General features: G+C 45.1%; 1 protein-coding gene across 5 annotated transcripts in view; it reads left to right on the forward strand.

Moving 5' to 3' along the window:
• The window catches only part of LOC110485783 (SH3 and PX domain-containing protein 2A), a 115,210-nt gene that overhangs the window by 37,385 nt on the left and 53,474 nt on the right, over positions 1–24,351 (forward strand). For all 5 annotated transcript variants that reach the window (XM_090195861.1, XM_090195863.1, XM_090195862.1 and 2 more), the window contains exon 6: positions 22,679–22,707. In XM_090195861.1, the coding sequence (XP_090051987.1) occupies positions 22,679–22,707 (29 nt within the window). The remainder of the gene's footprint in view (positions 1–22,678; positions 22,708–24,351) is intronic.

The following is a 24,351-nucleotide window of genomic DNA, read 5'->3' on the forward strand; positions in this document are numbered from 1 at the left end:
ATCTCTCGATCTCTCTCTCTAACTCTCTCTCCAACAATGTGTGTCCTCCCCAAACTGGATCAATATTTCGCCCTGTCTCTTTTTCAAAACTTTCCCATCCTGCTGTGCGGTGTGTCTCAGAGAGACTCTGAGAGGCTGAGGCCTCATTGTTTACAGTGTGGGTCCTTTTGAACAGAGGAAGTGGAGGCCAGGCTTTGATGCCACCAGCAGGAGGGTTAGAGGGTTCACATTCTGATCCATGGACAGAGTTTTGTAGGGCTTGTAGGGCGGCTATGTTCCAAACACTAAAAGGGAACTATGGGGGTGTATACTGAGAAGAAGAACTACTAATGTCCCGTCTATGTGGCAGATAGTGGGCTGACTATGGGGGAGTTGTGTGTCTGTGTGTGTGTGTGTGTGTGTGTGTGTGTGCGCATGCGTGTGTGTGTTTGTGATACTATATTGCTCAACGTCTTCGTACCTTCTACACCTTTCCCATGAACTGTTGGTCCTATTGGGAAGTACTCATGGCATGATTAACAATGTGTAAAAAAAAAAGTGCCTTTCAACAGGGTATGGTAGTAGGTGCCAGGCGCCCCGGTTTGTGTCAAGAACTGCAACGCTGCTAGTTTTCTGTTCACGCTTTACAGTTCCCAGTGTGTTTCAAGACCAGGTCCACCACCCTGTAACGACCGTAGGTGGAAGAAGGTGAGGACCAAGGTGCAGCGTGGCACGTGTTCATATTATTTATTCCAAACTGAACACTAAAGTGCAAAACAACAAAGAGAACAACCGAAAGAGTTCTGTCTGGTGCAGACACAAAAACAGAAAGCAACTACCCACAAAAACCCAGTGGGAAAAGGCTATCTAAGTATGGTTCTCAATCAGAGACAACGAAAGACAGCTGCCTCTGATTGAGAACCACACACGGCCAAACAACAAAGAAATATAAAACATAGAAAATGAACATAGAATGCCCACCCTAGTCACACCCTGGCCAAACCAAAATAGGGAATAAAAGCCCCCCCCCGGACTCTGGCCGCAAAACCTGACTCTAAAGGGGAGGGTCCGGGTGGGCCTTCTTTACAGCGGAGGCTCTGGTGCGGGATGTGGACCCCGCTCCACCTTAGGCTTAGCCCACTTAGGTGATCCTCGCCGCCGGCTCCGGACAGGCGGGAGACTCTGGCAGCGCCGGACAGGCGGGAGACTGGCAGCGCCGGACAGGCGGGAGACTCTGGCAGCGCCGGACAGGCGGGAGACTCTGGCAGTGCCGGACAGGCGGGAGACTCTGGCAGCGCCGGACAGGCGGGAGACTCTGGCAGCGCCGGACAGGAGGTAGACGCTGGCAGCTCTGGACAGGCGGGAGACTCTGGCAGCGCCGACCAGGCGGAAGACTCTGGCAGCGCCAGACAGGCGGGTGACGCTGGCAGATCCGGGCTGGAGGGAGAACCTTGAGGGAGGAGACGGGGAGACAGCTTGGTGCGTGGGGCTGCCACAGGGCCCACCAGGCTGGGGAGACCTACAGGAGGCCTGGTACGTGGAGGAGGCACCGGATGGACCGGGCTGTGGGGTAGCACTGGAGCCCTGGTGCGCAGCCTTGGCACCACTCCTCCAGGCTGGATGACCACTTTAGCCCGGCCCCTACAGAGTGCAGGCACAGGTCGAACCTGGCTGTGGTGGAGCACTGTGGGGGAGCACCTTTTCCCACGGGAGATCTGGTGCACACCAATCGCACCTCTCCCTTAGGCTCAATGCCCACATTCGCCCGGCACGGGCGGAGCGCAGGCATAGGGCGAACTGAACCCTCCCAACGCCCCGGAGACACAGTACGCAGAGCCGGCACAGGATACCCTGGACCGAAACGGCACACCGGAGACCAAACACGCTGAGCTGGCACAATCCGCCCTGGCTGGATGCCCACTCTCGCATGGCACTTGCGGGGGGCTGGCCTATAGCACTCCGGGCTATGAACGCGCACTGGAGACACTGTGCGCTTCATCGCATAACACGGTGCCTGACCAGTACCACGCTGCTTCCGGTAAGCACGGGGAGTTGGCTCAGGTCTCTCGCCTGACTCCGCCAATCTCCCCGTGTTCCCCCCATTTTTTGGGGGGGGGGGGGGGCTGCCTCTCGTGCCTGTTGCGCTGCCTTACCTCAAATCGCCGCCCCTCAGCTTTCGCTGCCTCCAGTTCTTCTTTGGGGCAGCGATATTCCCCAGCCTGTGCCCAGGGTCCCTTGCCGTCCAATATCTCCTCCCATGTCCAGGAGTCCTGAACCCTCATCTCCCTGTTACCACGCTGCTTGGTCCGTTTGTGGTGGGTAGTTCTGTAACGGCATTCATAGGAAGAAGGTGAGGACCAAGGTGCAGCGTGGTACGTGTTCATATTATTTATTTGAAACTGAACACTAAAATGCAAAACAACAAAGAGAACAACCGAAACAGTTCTGTCTGGTGCAGACACAAAAACAGAAAGCAACTACCCACAGCTCAATATTAGGAAGGTGTTCTTAATGTTTTGTACACTCACTGTACGTGACCAGGTTCCAAAGTACCCTCTTTAGAATGTTTTGGTGTGTTCCCTATTCAGCTCTTTTCCCAAGCTACAAAAAGTTCTAGCAAGCCTCTACACATTTGGGAAAAGGGAGAGTGTGTGTGTGTGTGTGTGTGTGTGTGTGTGTGTGTGTGTGTGTGTGTGTGTGTGTGTGTGTGTGTGTGTGTGTGTGTGTGTTTGTGTGTTTGTGTGTGTTAGGAGGATGACACGTTTCATACTTCTTGGAGATGTTCCTTTCCCCTCTGGGTACTTTTTAATTAGGGGAACGAAAACTGTGCTCTCCAAATTCACATTCGAAAGCTCCAAATCAGCTGTAATAGACTGGTAACACACACGCGCAGGCAAACACACACACACCTGAGGCACAGACTCCCTTGTTAGACGCTGACAGTTTTTCTCATCCATGTTTCAATTACTCCTCTCATTATTTTCCTCCCTTCCTTGCTACTCTGCCTCTCCTCTGCCTTGCTACTCTGCCTCACCTCTGCCTTGCTCATCTGCCTCACTCTGCTTTGCTACTCTGCCTTTCCTCTGCCTTGCTTCTCTGCCTCTCCTCTTTCTTGCTACTCTGCCTTGCTACTCTGCCTTGCTACTCTGCCTTGCTTCTCTGCCTCTCCTCTGCCTTGCTCATCTGCCTCACTCTGCTTTGCTACTCTGCCTCACCTCTGTCTTGCTACTCTGCCTTGCTACTCTGCCTTGCTACTCTGCCTTGCTACTCTGCCTTGCTTCTCTGCCTCTCTTCTGCCTTGCTTCTCTGCCTCTCCTCTGCCTTGCTACTCTGCCTCACCTCTGCCTTGCTACTCTGCCTCACCTCTGCCTTGCTACTCTGCCTCACCTCTGCCTTGCTACTCTGCCTTGCTACTCTGCCTTGCTACTCTGCCTTGCTTCTCTGCCTCTCCTCTGCCTTGCTTCTCTGGCTCTCCTCTGCCTTGCTACTCTGCCTCACCTCTGCCTTGCTACTCTGTCTTGCTACTCTGCCTTGCTACTCTGCCTTGCTTCTCTGCCTCTCCTCTGCCTTGCTACTCTGCCTCACCTCTGCCTTGCTACTCTGCCTTGCTACTCTGCCTTGCTTCTCTGCCTCTCCTCTGCCTTGCTACTCTGCCTCACCTCTGCCTTGCTACTCTGCCTCACCTCTGCCTTGCTACTCTGCCTCACCTCTTCCTTGCTACTCTGCCTCACCTCTGCCTTGCTTCTCTGCCTCTCCTCTGCCTTGCTACTCTGCCTCACCTCTGCCTTGCTACTCTGCCTCTCCTCTGCCTTGCTTGTCTGCCTCACCTCTGCCTTGCTACTCTGCCTCACCTCTGCCTTGCTACTCTGCCTCTCCTCTGCCTTGCTTCTCTGCCTCTCCTCTGCCTTGCTACTCTGCCTTGCTACTCTGCCTTGCTACTCTGCCTTGCTTCTCTGCCTCTCCTCTGCCTTGCTACTCTGCCTCACCTCTGCCTTGCTACTCTGCCTCACCTCTGCCTTGCTACTCTGCCTCACCTCTGCCTTGCTTCTCTGCCTCTCCTCTGCCTTGCTCCTCTGCCTCACCTCTGCCTTGCTACTCTGCCTCTCCTCTGCCTTGCTACTCTGCCTCACCTCTGCCTTGCTACTCTGCCTCACCTCTGCCTTGCTACTCTGCCTCTCCTCTGCCTTGCTACTCTGCCTCTCCTCTGCCTTGCTTCTCTGCCTCTCCTCTGCCTTGCTACTCTGCCTTGCTACTCTGCCTCACCTCTGCCTTGCTACTCTGCCTCTCCTCTGCCTTGCTACTCTGCCTCACCTCTGCCTTGCTACTCTGCCTCACCTCTGCCTTGCTACTCTGCCTCACCTCTGCCTCGCTTCTCTGCCTCTCTTCTGCCTAGCTTCACTGCCTCTCCTTTGCCTCACTTCTCTGCCAGTGTCATGTGGTTGTTTAAATCCTTGCTTCTTTCACTGGAGTGAAGAAAAGATGTGAGGAGAAAAGAGATGAGGAGAAGACAGCAGATATAGTGACCTCTGTCTCACAGTGATTTCCTGCTGAGGCTTAATAGAGTCTCTTTCCCTTCCTCCTCCCTCTTCCCTCTTTTCTCTCGTTCTGTCCATCCCCAGCTCATAAATTCAAGTCTGCTTTAATTGACATGACAGCTCAAGGTTAGAAACACTATTGCCAAAGTGGTTAGGATTCGATCAACAGCCTCTCTCTCTCTTTCTCTCTCTTTCTCCCTTCTCCCCTCCCTCATTCCGCCCCTCCCTAGCTGTATCTCTCACTGTCTTCCTATAGCTCCATTCATTGCTCTCTCCATCTTTCTCTCACTTCATTATCTCTCTCTCTCTCTCTCCCTCACTCTCTCTCTCACTCTCTTGCTCTCTCTCTCTCTCTCGCGCGCTACCTCCCTCCTTCTTTGTATTCTCTATGACATGAGTGGTGCGGCCTATTTTGGTATGTAAAGACAACACATTAATCATGTAGTCCAGAGACTAGTCGGAGAAGATGAAGTCACATATCTCCATCAATAATACACACATGCACCCTGTGCCCTCAGTGCTCTCTCTCTCCCTCTCTTTCTTTCTCTCTCTCTCTCTCTCTCTCTCTCTCTCTCTCTCTCTCTCTCTCGAGCGCTCGTGCACACACACACACCAAACACACACACACACTCCCCAAACACACACACTCATTACATTGCATTGCTCTTGGCCAGTCCTCATCTCTAAAGCCTGGCAAAGATTGTGACTCCATTATAGCATCAATATGTATGATAATGGACATGGGAAGTGGGGTCGACTAAATGGACATACTAAGCTTGTTCCTGTCTATTGTAACAATGGAAAGTAATGGTGGAGGTGGATTTTATCCATCTCTTATGTACTATTCTAGCACTCACACATTACATAGTCGTGGTGCATTGCATCCAAAGGTCTGCATCCTAAATGGTACCCTATTCCTTATCGACTCTGCAGAACATGTGTGCACTATATAGGGAATAGGGTGCGATTTGAGATGCAGACATGGACTATTCTAGCAGTTACACATCATGATTCAGAAGTAGTTTTCTGTCTGGGGGGAAATTGGATGGGCTTTCATCTTGGTTCCTTCCCTTCACATCCGCTAAATGGAAACGAATTAGAGGACATTTAGCAGTGAGATTGGCCACTGATTTACTACCATGATTAGTGTTTGTGTGGTAGGGGGGAGGGGGCAGTGTGTATGTTGTGTGTGTCTGCATGTGTGTGTGACTATACTCCAGAGCAATCTGCAGAAGGAAAACTAATTTGAAACACATTAATCATGGAATTATAGGAGGCAGTTTGACCTGTTCCACAGGTGTGTGTGTGTGCGTGCGTGCGTGCGTGCGTGTGCGTGTGCGTGTTGAATAGTAATTAACTAGGAAGTCGTTGTAGTTTAACCTCCCTAGGGTACATGGGACGCTAACGTCCCACCTGACCAACATCCAGTGAAAGTGCAGGGCGCCAAATTCAAACAACAGAAATCTCATAATTACAATTCCTCAAACATACATGTATTACACACCATTTTAAAGATAAACTTGTTGTTAATCCCACCACCGTGTCCGATTTCAAAAAGCCTTTACGACAAAAGCATACCATGCGATTATGTTAGGTCAGTACCTAGTCACAAAAAAGCACAGCCATTTTTCCAACCAAAGAGAGGAGTCAAAAAGGGGGAGTTCCATGACGCCGATGTAAATGTCTGTGCTCACGGGGTGTGGTCACTGACTAGTTAAAACTTCATATGAGAAACTATTCTCTCATCACATTTCATCTTCTCACAAATAGTTCCATATTTAATCATATACGTTCCACAACATTTAGATGTAAATCTAGTACCTGGGAAATATACACATTCAGAGATACAGTTATGTTGTCCTGCTGTGGTAGTTGCATTACATATTAGTAAGGAATTCGACATGATTGTTCGTTAAGTACCCACAGACAATTTAAATTGTTTGGAATAGAGAAATATTGTTACATTATTCAACCTTTTGAGGTTACCGTACTGCAAAGTCTTTCTCTGTGGTAAGAAAGGGATTCTCAACTTTCATTTTCGCAGAGTGGGGAAAAGAGTTTCGGTATTTACGACCACCATAAACCTGTGGTGGTAGAGAGAGGGGGGAGGGCTATGTTCCTCACCCAAAAGGGGCACGCCATGACAGTGCGTTATGTGTCCATTTTTCCATTGTCCTCATCTGTTCCAAGAGAGAGAGAGAAAGACCCATGGAGAGATAGATAAATAAAATAAAATGTTATTTGTCATATGCGCCGAATACAACAGCAACCTTATAGTGAAATGCTTACTTACAAGTCCTTAACCAACAATGCTTTAAGAAGTTTTAAGAGAAAAAAAAGTGTGACAGAAAATAAAGTAACAAATAATTAAACAGCAGCAGTAAAATAACAATAGTGAGGCTATATACAGGGGGTACCGGTACTGAGTCGATGTGTGGGGGCACCGGTTAGTCGAGGTAATTGAGGTCATATGTTCATGTAGGTAGAGTTAAAGTGACTATGCATAGATAATAAACAGAGAGTAGCAGCAATGTAAAAGAGGGGTCAGGGTAACTCTTTGATTAGCTGTTCAGGAGTCTTATGGCTTGGGGGTAGAAGCTTTTCAGAAGCCTTTTGGACCTAGACTTGGCGCTCCGGTTCCGCTTGCCATGCGGTAGCAAAGAGAACAGTCTATGACTACGGTGGCTGGAATATTTAACAATTTGTAGGGCCTTCCGCCTGGTATAGAGGTCCTAGATGGAAGGAAGCTTAGCCCAAGTGATGTACTTAGCCGTACGCACTACACTCCGTACGCACACTCACTATACTCTAGTGACCTGCGGTCAGAGGCCGAGCAGTTGCCATACCAGGCAGTGATGGTGCAGCTGTAGAAACTTTTGAGGATCTAAGGACCCACGGCAAATCTTTCTCCTGAGGGGAAATAGGCTTTGTCGTGCCCTCTTCACGACTGTCTTAGTGTGTTTCGACTTCTTGACACAATGCCCACTTAACCCGGGATGCCACCCGCAACAATGTGTTGGAGGAAATACCGTACACCTGGCGACCGTGTCTGCGTGCACTGTTCCCGGCCTGCCACAGGAGTCGCTAGTGCACGATGGAACAAGGACATCCCTGCCCGCCAAACCCTCCCCTAGCCCGGATGACGCTGCACCACTCGGGAGGCCCCTAGCCTGTCTTCTCTTGAGAGCCAGATCTGCCTACGGCAACCTTTCTGACCAGCCTTTCAAAGGACTTCATGACTACAGACGTGAGTGCTACAGTCGTTAATCATTTAGGCAGGCTACCTTAGTGTTCTTGGGCACAGGGACTATGGTGGTCTGCTTGAAACATGCTGGTATTACAGCCTCAGTCAGGGATAGGTTGAAAATGTCAGTGAAGACACTTGCCAGTTGGGCAGCGCATGCTCGGAGTACACGTCCTGGTAATCCGTCTGGCCCTGCGACCTTGTGAATGTTGACCTGTTCAAAGGTCTTACTCACATCAGCTATGGAAAGCGTGATCACGCAGTTGTCCGGAACAGCTGATGCTCTCATGTGTGCTTCAGTGTTACTTGCCTCAAAGCGAGCATAGAAGTAATTTAGCTCGTCTGGTAGGCTTGTGTCACTGGGCAGCTCACGGCTATTCCTCCCGTTGTAGTCTGTAATAGTTTGCAAGCCCTGCCACATCCGACGAGCATCGTAGCCGGTGTAGTACGATTCAATCTCAGTCCTCTATTGAAGCTTTGTCTGTTTGATGGTTTGTCTGAGGGCATAGCGGAATTTCTTAGAGTTAGAGTCCCACTCTTTGAAAGAGGCAGCTCTACCCTTTAGCTCAGTGTGGATGTTGCCTGTAATCCATGGCTTCTGGTTGGGGTATGTACGTACAGTCACTGTGGGGACGAGGTCATCAATGCACTTATTGATGAAGCCATTGACAGATGTGGTGTACTCCTCAATGCCATCGGAAGAATCCCAGAACATATTCCAGTCTGTTCTAGCAAAACAGTCCTGTAGCTTAGCATCTGTTTCATCTTACTCTTTTCTTATTGACCGAGTCACTGGTGCTTCCTGCTTTAGTTTTTGCTTGTAAGCAGGAATCAGGAGGATAGAATTATGGTCAGATTTTCCAAATCGAGGGCGAGAGAAAGTTTTGTACATGTCTCTGTGTGTGGAGTAAAGGTGGTCTCGAGATTTTTTCTTTCTGGTTGCACATTTAACCACTCTAGGGTACATGAGACGGTAACGTCCCACCTCTTCAACAGCCAGTGAAACTGCAGGGCGCCAAATTCAAAACAACAGGAATCCCATAATTACAATTCCTCAAACATACTTGTATTTTACACCATTTTAAAGATACACTTGTGTCCAATTTCAAAAAGGCTTTACGACGAAAGCAAACCAAACGATTATGTTAGTTGAGTGCCTATTCACAGAATAACACAGCCGTTTTTCCAGCCAAAGAGAGGAGTCACAAAAAGCAGAAATAACGATAAAATGAATCACTAACCTTTGATGATCTTCATCAGATGACACTCATAGGACTTCATTTTACACAATACATGTATGTTTTGTTTGGTAAAGTTCATATTTATATCCAAAGATCTGAGTTTACATTGGTGCCTTACGTTCAGAAGTTCCAAAACATCCTTTGATTTTGCAGAGAGCCACATCAATTTACAGGAATACTCATAATAAACATTGCTAAAAGATACAACTGTTATGCATGGAATTATAGATCCACTTATCCTTAATGCAACCTCTGTGTCAGATTTCAAAAAAGCTTTACGGAAAAAGCAAACCATGCAATAATCTGAGTCGGCGCTCAGAGCCCAATCAAGACACAAATATATCCGCCATATTATGCAGTCAACAAAAGTCATAAATAGCATTATAAATATTAATTTACCTTTGCTGATCTTCATCGGAATGCACTCCCAGGACTCCCACTTCCACAATAAATGTTTGTTTTGTTCGGTAATGTCCATCATTTATGTCCAAATAGTTACTTTTGTTAGCGGGTTTGGTAAACAAATCCAAAGCCACGAAGCTCGTTCACTAAAAGCAGACAAAAAGTCAAAAAGTTCCGTAAGAGTCAGTAGAAACATGTCAAACGATGTATTGAATCAATCTTTAGGATGTTTTTAACAAAAATCTTCAATAATTTTCCAACCGGAGAATTCCATTGTCTTCAGAAGTGCGATGGAAGAGAGCTCCCTCTCATGTGAACGCGCATGGTCAGAGCATGGTCAACTCATGGCAGACCTTACTCATTCTCTTCTCCTTCGGCCCCACTTCACAGTAGAAGCATCAGACAAGGTTCTAAAGACTGTTGACATCTAGTGGAAGCCTTAGGGAGTGCAACATTACCAATATCCCACTGTATCTTCATTAGGAGCTGAGTTGAAAATCGACCAACCTCAGATTTCCTACTTCCTGGTTGGATTTCTTCTCAGGTTTTTGCCTGTCATATGAGTTATGTTATACTCACAGACATCATTCAAACAGTTTTAGAAACTCCAGTGTTTTCTGTCCAAATCTACTCATACTATGCATATTCTAGCTTTTATGGCTTTGTAGCAGGCCGTTTACTCTGGACATGCTTTTCATCTGGACATGAAAATACTTTCCCCTACCCCAAAGAAGTTAACATGCTGGTAGAAATTAGGTAAAACCGATTTGAGTTCCCTGCATTAAAGTCCCCGGCCACTAGGAGCGCCGCCTCTGGATGAGCTTTTTCCTGTTTGCTTATGGCCGTATACAGCTCATTGAGTGTGGATCTAGTGCCTGCATCGGTCTGCGGTGGTATATAGAGAGCTACTAAAAATACAGATGAAAACTCTCTTGGTAAATAGTGTGGTCTAAAGCTTATCGTGAGAGACTCTACCTCAGGCGAGCAAAACCTTGAGGCTTCCTTAGATATCGTGCACCAGCTGTTGTTTACAAATATACATAGACCGCCACCGCTTGTCTTACCAGAGGCCGCTGTTCTAGATAGAGCTTGTGTGTATGTGTACTTTTGTGCCTGTGTATAATACGGTAGCAGTCCGTCTCTGACTGTGACCACCGGACCATACAACATATCCTCCCTCCTCCTGCTCCATTGTCCCAACTCCCTCTCTTACCTCAGTCAGTGATCTCTCCACCTCCCCCTGTGCCTCCCTAAGGGCTGCCTGTGTAACAGATAGGCCAGTTGAAGCAGCAGACTAACAGCTCCAGCTAACAGCTCCAGCCACTCAACCCTGATGGAAACGCTACTACTCCCTGCCCCCTGTAATCAATACTGGTCTACCCAGAGTATTGGGAGGCCCATGGCATTGTATCCAAAGTGATATGCTCTGTTTCAGCTTTCGAATTAGTGGCAAAACCACTTTGAACCCAGCCTGGCATACAAACTGATATATGTGTGTGTGTCGGAGCGTAGGGCCCTCCTACTGTGTGTGTTGATTTTCAAACGGAACACACACACTCACACACACACAAACACACACACACACACACACACACACACACACAGAGACAGAACGGGCAGTTCACTCCATTTGGACACGGAATTATATTTTGTAATGCTGCTTTGTGTGTGTTCATTTCAAAACTGAACGGATCAATGGAAGAATAGAAGTTGAGTAATTGTTTTGCAATGGTGTAACAAGTCAGATTGCTAGTGTTGGGGTTTTGATGTTATCTGCGTTAGGTTTGGCAGTTGGAGGAATTAGTTGGTCATCCTAATACTGAGGGTTGGGCTCAGTAACAGTACAGTTCAGCACTGGGACATACGGTGTCTGTGTGTGTTAGCACAGATGTGTGTGTGTGTGTGTGTACATGAGTATGATGAATAGTCTCAGTCAGTGCAGCAGTCAGTGTGGTGAAATGTGTCCACCTCATCAGTTACTGTAAAAGGAGGAGGAGGTGGAGGAGAGGAAAGGATGAGGAGGAGGGTTAGGAGTGGGGGTGAAGAGGGACCCTAGGGAGAATATGGGGCTTAGGGGTGGAGGATTGATGGTGTGGAGTTAGCTCTTGAGCTTGACAGTCTAGACAAGAACACTGTCTCACATTGCTGTCGAGCACCCCCTGTCCTTTGTTTGCTGAAGCGTGGAGGCCCACCTGAACACTGTCTCACATTTTTTATTTTTTTATTTTTTATTTCACCTTTATTTAACCAGGTAGGCAAGTTGAGAACAAGTTCTCACATTGTCTCATAAATACCCTAACAAAAATAGGCAAACTGCTGAGTGCACAGTAAAACACAAATACATCCTTTTTATGCTCAATAGGGTAACACAATATAGTAACTTTCATTAACAAGCCATTAATAACATAATTGATGAGGCATGTTCTGGTTATTAGTAAGACCAGATTGAATGGCACACTTTTTATACTGTACTTTCCCTCCTATAGATACTCCTATAGTGCCCTCTGCTACTCCTGTAGTACCCTCTGTTACTCCTACAGTACCCTTGGTTACTCCTACAGTACCCTCTGCTACTCCTATAGTACCCTCTGCTACTCCTATAGTACCCTCTGCTACTCCTATAGTACCCTTTGTTACTCCTACAGTACCCTTGGTTACTCCTATAGTATCCTCTGCTACTCCTATAGTACCCTCTGTTACTCCTACAGTACCCTCTGCTACTCCTATAGTACCCTCTGCTACTCCTATAGTACCCTCTGTTACTCCTACAGTACCCTTGGTTACTCCTTTAGTGCCCTCTGCTACTCCTATAGTACCCTCTGTTACTCCTACAGTACCCTTGGTTACTCCTACAGTACCCTTGGTCACTCCTACAGTACCCTTGGTTAATCCTACAGTACCCTCTGCTACTCCTATAGTACCCTCTGCTACTCCTATATTACCCTCTGCGACTCATATAGTACCATATGTTACTCCTATAGTACCCTCTGCTACTCCTATAGTACCCTCTGCTACTCCTACAGTACTCTATGTTACTCATATATTACCCTCTGCTACTCCTATAGTACCCTCTGCTACTCCTATACTACCCTCTGCGACTCATATAGTACCATATGTTACTCCTATAGTACCCTCTGCTACTCCTATAGTACCCTCTGTTACTCCTACAGTACTCTCTGTTACTCCAATAGTACCCTTTGCTACTCTTACAGTACACTCTGTTACTTCTACAGTACACTCTGCTACTCCTACAGTACACTCTGCTACTCCTACAGTACCCTCTGTTACTCGTTCCGTACCCTCTGTTACTTCTATAGTACCCTCTGTTACTCCTACAGTACAGCCTGTTAGTCCTGTAGTACCCTCTGCTACTCCTATAGTACCCTCTGTTGCTCCTACAGTAGCCTCTGCTACTCCTTTAGTACCTTGCCTACCAGACTGGTAGTGTTAGGACTGGAACAAGACTACTCCTATAGCTGTTTTCAAACTGAATCAAGAGAATGAGTCAAACCTTTCCAAAGGGCACGGCTGCTAAGGTAGATTGAATTCTCAGACCATGATTTGATTCCACTGGGGCCATGTGTCCCTGTACAGTAAAAATCAATCCCACTAATCACATCTTGAAAAGGGCAAAAAGGGACCTTGAGGGATCCATATCAGTTATAGTCTGTCTGTGAGGTGCAGGGATATAACACAATTGTAAATACAACCTATATTTATGTTTATTTATTTTCCCTTTTGTATGTTAACTTTGCACATCATTACAACACTGTATATATACATAATATGACATCTGAAATGTCTTTATTCTTTTGGAACTTTTGTAAGTGTAATGTTTACTGTTCATTTTTATTGTTTATTTCACTTTTGTTTATTATCTATTTCACTTGCTTTGGCAATGTAAACATATGTTTCCCATGCCAATAAAGCCCCCTAAATTGACATTGAATTGATATTAGGGACATCTGCCTGTGAATGGGAGTACTGCAACAGAGAGACAAATTCAAGGCTGATGTCATTGATGTGCCTTAAAATAGCTCAACGTGGTTTTCGAATGAGAGTTCTTCATCTTTTATGTCTTAAATGTCCGTGTAGCTTCAGCCTGTGTTTCAGTCTTTACCTATCACACATCAACACAGCAGTGTCAAAGCCTCAAAACATGTGCAGTTCATTTTTGATCCTCCTCTGCACAAATTAACTTGAAATATATGCGTGAGCTTGTGTTTCACCTGGAATCAACCACCAACACATTAAAGACATCTTGAATCTTCCCTTTTAAGCATTTCCCTCAAGTACGGCAGCATGGTCATGTTCATTCCAAAAACTCACCACGAGGCGGCGTTCTCCTCGGTGTAAATGGCCCTATCTGGAAACAGCTGTCGAGACCCAGATCAGCTGGAATACAGTGCAGACTGCTGGGCTGCAGCCACTGACCCCGTGGCTCCAAACTACAGTAGGGAGAAAAGTGTCCCAGGGGGCTTTCCGCCAGAGATAAATGTGTCCACTGTCTGGTATTTTTCTGTCCTTTTTTTCCCTGTCCTTTTTTTTCCTCTGTCATTATTTATGTAAATTTTGGCCCCGGGCTGTTCCTGTGAGAGATAGATTTCCAGACAAGATTCCTTGTCTTTCTGGTCGTTTTTAAGACTCTCTCGCTCTTTTCGTCTGTCTGACATGGGAATTTTCACACTTTCTTTTAGCTTTTAGCTGTGATTTAAATTGTGGATGAATTTGAATGGAATGGCCATTTCCACAGCACCTGTATCAGGGCTCAAACTAGGCTAGACAGTACAGTATTGTTCATCAGCAGATGCACTTAGAATATTGTATTCTAATCCCTCTCTGACTGAATGAAGGATGAGCATTTTTATCCTCTTCAGTTGAATGTCAAGACAATTATCATACTATCAAATCTGGTTGGTCACGTACACATACGGTGCCTTGCGAAAGTATTCGGCCCCCTTGAACTTTGCGACCTTTTGCCACATTTCAGGCTTCAAACATGAAGATATAAAACTGTATTTTTTTTGTGAAGAATCAACAACAAGTGGGACACAATCATGAAGTGGAACGACATTTATTGCTGCGATTACAGCTGTAAGTCGCTTGGGGTATGTCTCTATCAGTTTTGCACATCGAGAGACTGACATTTTTTCCCATTCCTCCTTGCAAAACAGCTCGAGCTCAGTGAGGTTGGATGGAGAGCATTTGTGAACAGCAGTTTTCAGTTCTTTCCACAGATTCTCGATTGGATTCAGGTCTGGACTTTGACTTGGCCATTCTAACACCTGGATATGTTTATTTTTGAACCCTTCCATTGTAGATTTTGCTTTATGTTTTGGATCATTGTCTTGTTGGAAGACAAATCTCCGTCCCAGTCTCAGGTCTTTTGCAGACTCCATCAGGTTTTCTTCCAGAATGGTCCTGTATTTGGCTCCATCCATCTTCCCATCAATTTTAACCATCTTCCCTGTCCCTGCTGAAGAAAAGCAGGCCCAAACCATGATGCTGCCACCACCATGTTTGACAGTGGGGATGGTGTGTTCAGCAGTGTTGCTTTTACGCCAAACATAACGTTTTGCATTGTTGCCAAAAAGTTCAATTTTGGTTTCATCTGACCAGAGCACCTTCTTCCACATGTTTGGTGTGTCTCCCAGGTGGCTTGTGGCAAACTTTAAACGACACTTTTTATGGATATCTTTAAGAAATGGCTTTCTTCTTGCCACTCTTCCATAAAGGCCAGATTTGTGCAATATACGACTGATTGTTGTCCTATGGACAGAGTCTCCCACCTCAGCTGTAGATCTCTGCAGTTCATCCAGAGTGATCATGGGCCTCTTGGCTGCATCTCTGATCAGTCTTCTCCTTGTATGAGCTGAAAGTTTAGAGGGACGGCCAGGTCTTGGTAGATTTGCAGTGGTCTGATACTCCTTCCATTTCAATATTATCGCTTGCACAGTGCTCCTTGGGATGTTTAAAGCTTGGGAAATCTTTTTGTATCCAAATCCGGCTTTAAACTTCTTCACAACAGTATCTCGGACCTGCCTGGTGTGTTCCTTGTTCTTCATGATGCTCTCTGCGCTTTTAACGGACCTCTGAGACTATCACAGTGCAGGTGCATTTATACGGGTGGATTGTATTTATCATCATTAGTCATTTAGGTCAACATTGGATCATTCAGAGATCCTCACTGAACTTCTGGAGAGAGTTTGCTGCACTGAAAGTAAAGGGGCTGAATAATTTTGCACACCCAATTTTTCAGTTTTTGATTTGTTAAAAAAGTTTGAAATATCCAATAAATGTCGTTCCACTTCATGATTGTGTCCCACTTGTTGATTCTTCACAAAAAAATATAGTTTTATATCTTTATGTTTGAAGCCTGAAATGTGGCAAAAGGTCGCAAAGTTCAAGGGGGCCGAATACTTTCGCAAGGCACTGTATTTGGCAGATGTTATTGCGGGTGTAGCGAAATATTTATACAAAGTTGCTTTGGAGCTAAATATGCTAAATATGTCGGCGCTATCTGACATCATTATTGCTCAGAGCTCACATTGTAAATAACAACTACAATTCCCTTTGAGTGACAGTGGTCCCAGTCTTCAGTCTTCTTATCGGATTATAACTGAGATAAGTCATGGACTCAAGTGATTGGTCAGCTGTTGGGGCCTCTCCGCAGGCTATGAGCTAAGTAACATTGTGTTGTCCCTTGTAACGGTTTTCTTGTGTCGAAGGAGAGGCGGACCAAAATGCAGCGTGGTGATTATTCATGGTTCTTTAATAAAGAAACTATACATGAATAGACTAACAAAACCAAGAAATGTGAAAAACCAAAACAGCCCTATCTGGTGCAAACACAGAGACAGGAACAATCACCCACCAAACCCAACACCAAACAGGCTACCTAAATATGGTTCCCAATCAGAGACAATGACTAACACCTGCCTCTGATTGAGAACCATATCAGGCCCAAACACAGAAACAGATAAACTAGACACACAACATAAAATGCCCACTCAGATCACACCCTGACCAAACAAAACATAGAAACATACAAAGCAAACTATGGTCAGGGTGTGACATCCCTAGTGATGGTGTAAGTCTCCAATCAACAGACTGGGCTTTTTTTGGGGCTAATTAGGGATGGGGTGTGTGTTAGGAGGGGGGGGGGGGGGGGGGTAATTGTGTGTGTGTGTGTTTGTGGTGGGTAATTGATTCTCTGTACCATTTTAGGGGAGGGTTGCTAGTGGGCAGAAGGAGCTTGAGCCTTGGCCCAATAATTAAGGGGGCGGGAGGGGGGAGTTGAGTGGTGGTGATATGGTACTCCTCAGGGATTTAGGGTTCAGGTTAGGGGGGGTTGGCTAAGGGGGCAGAGGTTCAGATTGCGTTTACTTAGAGAGGGAGAGAGAGAGAGAGAGAGAGAGAGAGAGACTAACATTGTACATAGACATTCCTTTAATACTTTTGTGAGTGTAATGTTTACTGTTCATTTTTGATTGTTCATTTCACTTTTGTTTATGATTAATTTAACTTGCTTTGGCAATGTAGACATATGTTTCCCATGCCAATAAAGCCATTTGAATTGAATTGAGAAGGCAAGAGAGGGGGAGGGGGGAGAGAGCGAGAGGAAGGAGGGACAGATTCATTTGGAGAAGTGCACATTCACATTCAAACCGCCATTGGGTGTAATTAGTGCACAACCATCATGTTATTACTGTAGCTAAAGACCCCCTCAGCCTTTATCTCTCAATCTGTTCCAGTTCATACACTGTCAATAAGAAACAGATTGCCTGGTTTGGATAGTGTCTCCACAGGTTTGGATAATAGCTCCTTACACCTCCTTTTTTCCCTTCAATGTCTGTAGATCTGTAAGGTAGAAGCAATATGGTGGAAGACCCCCCACTACACTGCTTATATCCAGACCGTTGAGATCTGAAAACATTGGCGGGTTAGGGAGTGATTTGGGACCGGCTGGTACAGAACATAAAAGCGGTTCAGGAATGGCTTGACTAACATACTGTCGTGTCTTTGGCTATGCCGGATTAAGTGATATGACATGCTATTCTATAAAATAACCTGATTGAGCTAATCATGTAAATGTAATTAACTAGAGAGTCGGGGCACCACAAAATAATATTTATAGAGCTGTTATCTTCCAAATAAACTCTTAAAGACCTAGTAATATTTTACATCAATAGCAGTCAATATTAATCGTCACCTTAATTCAGTCTCATCTGAAAGTTGTAAATTCTTGGTTATCTTCACGAACCCTGGCTAACAAGTTGAATCAGCAATACAAAATTGGGTTTAATTATTTATTTACTAAATACCTAACTAATCACACAGAATTACACATACACATAATTAATCATAACTTGATTACAAATTACGTCATAAAGGAAAACGTCCCTAGCGGGTGGAACAGATATGACAGCTTGTTACACAAAAGAAAAGGGCTGGGTTTGAGTGAAGGAGTGGGAAGACTGAGTAACAAAGGAAAAAAGCTGTGCTATCGTAAATACAGTTTCTTATGCATTCTAAATTACTGCCCATTTGGAAAAGGAAAAGGCAATAAATATTTACTCTGAGCTGCGCTTCAGTAGGTTGGTGGTAGATGGAACCGTGTTGCCAAACCGAGTCCTTTGTCCTTTGAAGAATGTCTTTAGTGGTCAATTGGATACGTTGTAGTAATGTCGTTATGTGATAGACGGGATACTCTGTCTGTTCCTTCCTAACCCTCGTTTGCAGCTGTTGTTGCTAACTCAACGGCTAGGAGGTATCACTTCTGTAGTGAATAAGAGTTCAAAGTTCATACCATTCGCAACCAAAGCTCACACTGATGTTGGCTTTGTTCTGTAGGTATTATCTGAACTATTCTGACACCGGACCGTCGTCCTCACATCCTCGGGAAACAGGAGGTTACATTTTCGTCAAGGCTTTATATAGTGGAGCGAGAAGGGTGTGTCTGAAAAGTTTTATAACCCACGACTCTTCACAGGGGCGGGCCACTGATTGAGCAGAGCCCTAACCTTATGAAAACCCAATTCTCACATTTTAGAAGCTAAAATCACATTTCATCCCATCACGAATAATTCAAACATTTAAATTGAACAACAATTCCATGTGAATCCGATAACTCTGATGTGTAGACTTTCCACTGTAGAGTTTATGTAATCTTATCATTGATGAGAATGTCTCAGATGACAACCGTTTAACTGGCCTCACGGCTTTTCGGATTTCACTTTTTGCCCTTGAATTTTTGAGTGACAGGACTTCCTAGACATATGAAGGTCATTGACCTTTAACTTCTGCTGCCATGTGTGATCAGTCTTCTAAATTTAGCATGGTTGTACAGAAAGAACAAATACTTATTTTGAAATGGAGACAGCATTTTGATTCCCACTGCCTGTAAAGGGGAAACACTAGCCCTCAGAAACCACACACACACCCTCTTGAAATATTCTACATTATACTTACATATTTCCCCCCCTCCTTTTCCCTTTCCTCTTTCCCTCTGTCCTTAAAATATTTATCTTGTTACGATACATAGGAAGAGAGCTATCGGCCAGAACTCACTGCCTCACCTGGTCACTAGCCAGAGTGCCCCCCCCCTAATGTCTTTCAGATGCCTCCCAAAAACCGGGGACTCAAAACTGCCAAAAATATCCATCCCTAGTCCCATTGACCACAAGTCTAACCTGGATGTGACCTAGCTATTAGCTTAGTGGCTAGGCTACCTCCGCTAATGGGCTAATTTAGGTCAATGTTTACTTGTATTTAACTCTAGCAAGTGGTTAGCTGCTACTGTAGGCTAATGCTAGGTTAATGGGATAATTTATGTCAATGTTTACACATACTTAACAGTTTGTTGAGTAGATGTATGTAGCCCACTCTGTTGAGGGTTAATGCAATTCCTGAATGCTTAGCTAAGCTCAGGACCATCATATGATGATAATCAGGGGCACAACTTTGGTTTTAGAAGTGGGGGGGGGATAATATATACAATGGGTGGGTCTAATTCTGAGTGCTGATTGTTTAAAAGCTCTTTACAGTGTCTATTCCACAAGTTACCACTGGCTAAATCTATGACGTTAAAATGCTTCTTTACTCTGTTCCATCTGACTGTGCAATCCACTGTATCATCAACCCAACCAGGCACTTTATAAACTTGATCTCCACTAAAAAAAAGCATCTAGACTTTATCTCACATTTATTTTAGACTTACAATTCGTTTTCAACAGCAGAAATTTGTATAAACCTTGCTGTCTGTCTCTCCAACATTTGCAACATGGTTTCTATAGTCAAATTCGATCTCCTGCTGTCCCATAGTAATGAACGTGTTGGGAGTCAGGACGAGACAGACTGGCAGGCAGCGTTTCTCAGCCAGTCAAACTCATGAATCAGCTGGCATCATTTTTATGGATTTATACAAAAAAATATCAATTGAAAAAAGGTAAAAAAAACAAACGCAGCTAATTTGCTGTCTTTCCATCTTAAGTTTGAAGTGATTGTGTTACCGTAGCTGTGTTGTTGGCTAGCTCCTCTGAACAGCAGTGTTGTAACGAGTGAGCACAGTTTCTATGCCAGGTGAAATCGCGACTCATTAGCTTCTTGTTATGCATGTATCCGAATAAAAGTCACATGTCCACCCCCGTCCCCAGTGAAAGTTGCGCCTCTGATGATAATACACCTCAAAGCATTTTTGGTATGACCTTTATCAGGGTCCTATTCATTAGGAACCAAATGGAGGACAACAGACTGAAAGAGGGAGCGATTATAACTGGACTATTAACAAAGGCTTGTTCGTTTCCCATTGCAAAACTGTACACGTTGTACTCTAATGAATACTGTACAACCCTGTTTACCAGGATGTAGTAAATAACTGAATCGAAACACACACCGTATCGATTTAACCAGGAGACTGGTCTTGTTCTCAAGTATGAAGGGTTATTAGTTAGCTACTGTAAGTCTGTCATTGTTGATCCGTCCATATAATAGTCATTCTATTTCCATGGATCCATCTATCTCACTCAACACGATGACGATGCACACTATTGCTAATAGAAAGAACTAGACAGAAATTCCAAAGCTGAAGTTGCCGGTTGTGGTTGATGCACAACATTTACAGTTGGACAAAAAATTGCTTACGCAGTTTACTTTTCTTGATTTGGACTTCTTTATAAGATGTTTAGGACAGGTTTGTCCTGTAAATCTAGATCTGCAGGCATTGTTTAACAGTCTCCAGGGTAGAGGAGTACAATTAAGTACTTTTCAGCCTGCTGCGGTTTTCGACCAAACAAGCCCTTTCCTTACTACACAGCGTGAAACATGGAAGGCAGTTTACTTGTACTATCTGTACAAGTTAAGTATTGATCGAGTTAGTATTTTAGTGTTTTAAGTGCTTAAAAATATATTTGACTTGAAAATATGTCCCTGATGTTCCTCTCCTCTCCTCTCCTCTCCTCTCCTCTCCTCTCCTCTCCTCTCCTCTCCTCTCCTCTCCTCTACTCTACTCTACTCTACTCTACTCTACTCTACTCTACTCTACTCTACTCTACTCTACTCTACTCTCCTCTCCTCTCCTCTCCTCTCCTCCCCCTCCACTATTTAGGTTTTGACTGTCAACCTGTGAGCCATCCCTCTGTGTCTGTGTAGTTTTAAAGGCCCTGGTAGCCCACTACCCCTAGCTCAGGTCACATTGTGATGTAAATCTGTAAGTGAGACCTCATCTCCTGTTAACTCTCCAACACTGGGGACTGGCATAGCCAGGTGGGCCTTTGTTATGGGGTTATAGGTACTGCACTGACAGTACACTAGTGTAGAGTAGTGTTAAGTAGTGTTCAATACAAAACAGACGTTTGTGACTGGAGTTGAATTGTGAGATTTTTATAGAAATATGTACAAAATAATCATAGAATTACAGAATATAGAATCATATAATTCTATTGTGTAAAATTATAGAAATATATAGAATTGGTGTTGTTCTATGTGGATATATCTATATGGACATATATATCTGGATGTCTATAGAAGCTTAGCAGTGGATCCTAAGAAAGTGAACATGAAATGTTGAAAATTCTGGAAATCTCTATCACCCATAAAGAAGAGGATATTGGCAGCATTGCCAACACTGCAGCAGGCAAGACCAAGGACAGAAAAAGCAAATATCCTGCTAGCTGGTGCAAGAATTCTCCTTCCACAAATTATTTCCATTAAAATCCCAGCTCAAACTATAGTCTCACTGTCAGCTGAATACAATAGCTTCAGTTGTTTCTCTTTAGCTGGAGGGTCATCTGCCCAGAGCGGCTGACCACTGATGACACCAGGGTAGGAGCTAGAGTCCGTCTGGTCACAATGGACAGTATTCTGACCTGACTTGGCTGGCCATTAGAACAATATAAGGGCATTATTCATGATCCTCTGTAGAGAGCTACAAAGAGGCTAATTGAGGCAGGGCATTGACTCTTAAAGGGCTATCAGGCCTTCATGCCACTAGGGAGGTAGAGAGAGACGGTTACAGACCTTGGATTGGTCATCTGGTCTCGGGTGAAGTGTGTGTGTGTGTGTCTACTCACAGCGACAGCCTAGGAGAATAAATTCCTTAACCTCATTAAAAAGACCACTAACTGCATCGTCATCCTGATGAAACACCAAGCTGTTCCAAGCATCATTCTGCCCTCTGCAGTTAACACACACACACACACACACACACACACACACACACACACACACACACACACACACACTCTCTCTCTCTCTTTCGCCACCAGCAGTCACAGCATAGCATAGCACAGCACACCACAACACCACACACACCCATTCAGCAGGGCTAGTTCCGCTCCGCAGTCCGCATGTCCTTAATTTAGCCGTAGTTTAGCTAGCAACGTAAACCAATTATAATCCATTAAGAAGACAAACAGATCCTCCCTCTCTTTCTCTCTGATGAAGGAAATGAGGAAAGGGGAGTTGAAGAGGAGGAGGGAGTGAGGATGGTGGTGCCGTTTCAATCGTCACATGATCAGGTTGTCAGTTGGCCCTACTCATTCCTCTCTCTCTCTCTCTCTCTCTCTCTCTCTCTCTCTCATACATACTCTCATAATCGCTCACTCACTCCTCTCAGACACACACACACGCCTCTCTCCGTCTCTGAGCTGTGTGTGTGTGTACGTGTGTGTGTATGTTAATGAGGTCAAGGAATGACAGGCACCCTATGCGTGTCTCCTCTGTGCTGCTGTCCTTCACTTGACTCTCATCATGTCCCTCTGTTGTTGCTTCTTTTTTAGGGACTATGGATCATCCAAGCGCAAATCAGGTAAGTCTTTCCACCGCCCTATTGATTTAAAGTGTCTTCATGTTTTCTACAGTATGTATGTTGTAAGCCATTGTAATTCTGTCAGCAGACTATCCTCTACAGGGTAATTGATTGACTTAAGTAGATGGAGGGAAACTTTACCCCCCTTCTTCTCGTCCTGTAGCACTGAATGATCTGTCATTCTGGTGAACGGTACTTGTCACACAGCGTGATCTATCTTTCCCCTTAACTGTCACTTTCATGTCTATCTGTCGATGTGGGTTTTGTTTACTTGTCGGCTAACGGAACGGAACAGAACAGTGACAGACTGTTTGACCAGTGTTTTTGGGATGCGTTCCAACTGAACAAACCCTTTGTATAGCCTCGTCTTGCCTTGAGCCTTGGGTGGGGTCGATAAAGTATTGAAACTCCTGGGGATGTCTCAGGAAGGACAGCCGTTGATGTTCCTGTTCTGTCTGCCAGGATGAATTATTTTCTGTTGTGGGGAGAGACAGATTGCATCCTAAATGGCATCTTATTCCCTATATAGTGCATTACTTTTGTCCAGAGCCCTATGGTCAAACATAGTGCACTATAAAGGGAATAGGGAGCCATTTAGGGCACAACCATGGTCAAAGCTGTAAAAATATTTATTGGCTGTGGGCTTTGGTTTAAGGAATAGAGATAGCTTTATATGACATATACAGTTGAAGTCGGAAGTTTACATACACCTTTGCCAAATACATTTAAACTCAGTTTTTCACAATACCTGACATTTAATCCTAGTAAAAATTCCCTGTCTTAGGTCAGTTAGGATCACCACTTTATTTGAAGTATGTGAAATGTCAGAATAATAGTTGAGAGAATTATTTATTTTCAGTTTACATACACTCAATTAGTATTTGGTAGCATTGCCTTTAAATAGTTTTAACTTGGGTCAAATGTTTCGGGTAGAGTGGTCTAAGGCACTGCATCTCAGTGCTAGCTGTGCCACCAGAGATTCTGGGTTCGAGTCCAGGCTCTGTCACAGCCGGCCGCGAACGGGAGGCCCATGGGGCGGCGCACAATTGGCCCAGCGTCGTCTGGGTTAGGGAGGGTTTGGCCGGCAGGGATAACCTTGTCTCATCGCGCACTAGCGACTCCTGTGGCGGGCCGGGAACAGTGCACGCTGACCAGGTCACCAGGTGTGCAGTGGGTTGGATGGGCATTGTGTCAAGAAGCAGTGCGGCTTGATTGGGTCGTGTTTCATGATGCCATCTATTTTGTGAAGTGCACCAGTCCCTCCTGCAGAAAAGCACCCCCACAACATGATGCTGCCAACCCCGTGCTTCACGGTTGGGATGGTGTTCTTCGGCTTGCAAGCCTCCCCCTTTTTCCTCCAAACATAATGATGGTCATTATGGCCCAACAGTTCTATTTCTGTTTCATCAGACCAGATGACATTTCTCCAAAAAGTACGATCTTTGTCCCCATGTGCAGTTGCAAACCGTAGTCTGGCTTTTTATGGCGGTTTTGGAGCAGTGGCTTCTTCTTTGTTGAGCAGCCTTTCAGGTTATGTCGATATAGGACTCGTTTTACTGTGGATATAGATACTTTTGTACCTGTTTTCTCCAGAATCTTCACAAGGTTCTTTGCTGTTGTTCTGGGATTGATTTGCACTTTTCG

Source organism: Oncorhynchus mykiss, chromosome 13 (assembly GCF_057628025.1).
Source record: "Oncorhynchus mykiss isolate SJ-2025 chromosome 13, ASM5762802v1, whole genome shotgun sequence".
Classification (NCBI taxonomy): domain Eukaryota; kingdom Metazoa; phylum Chordata; class Actinopteri; order Salmoniformes; family Salmonidae; genus Oncorhynchus; species Oncorhynchus mykiss.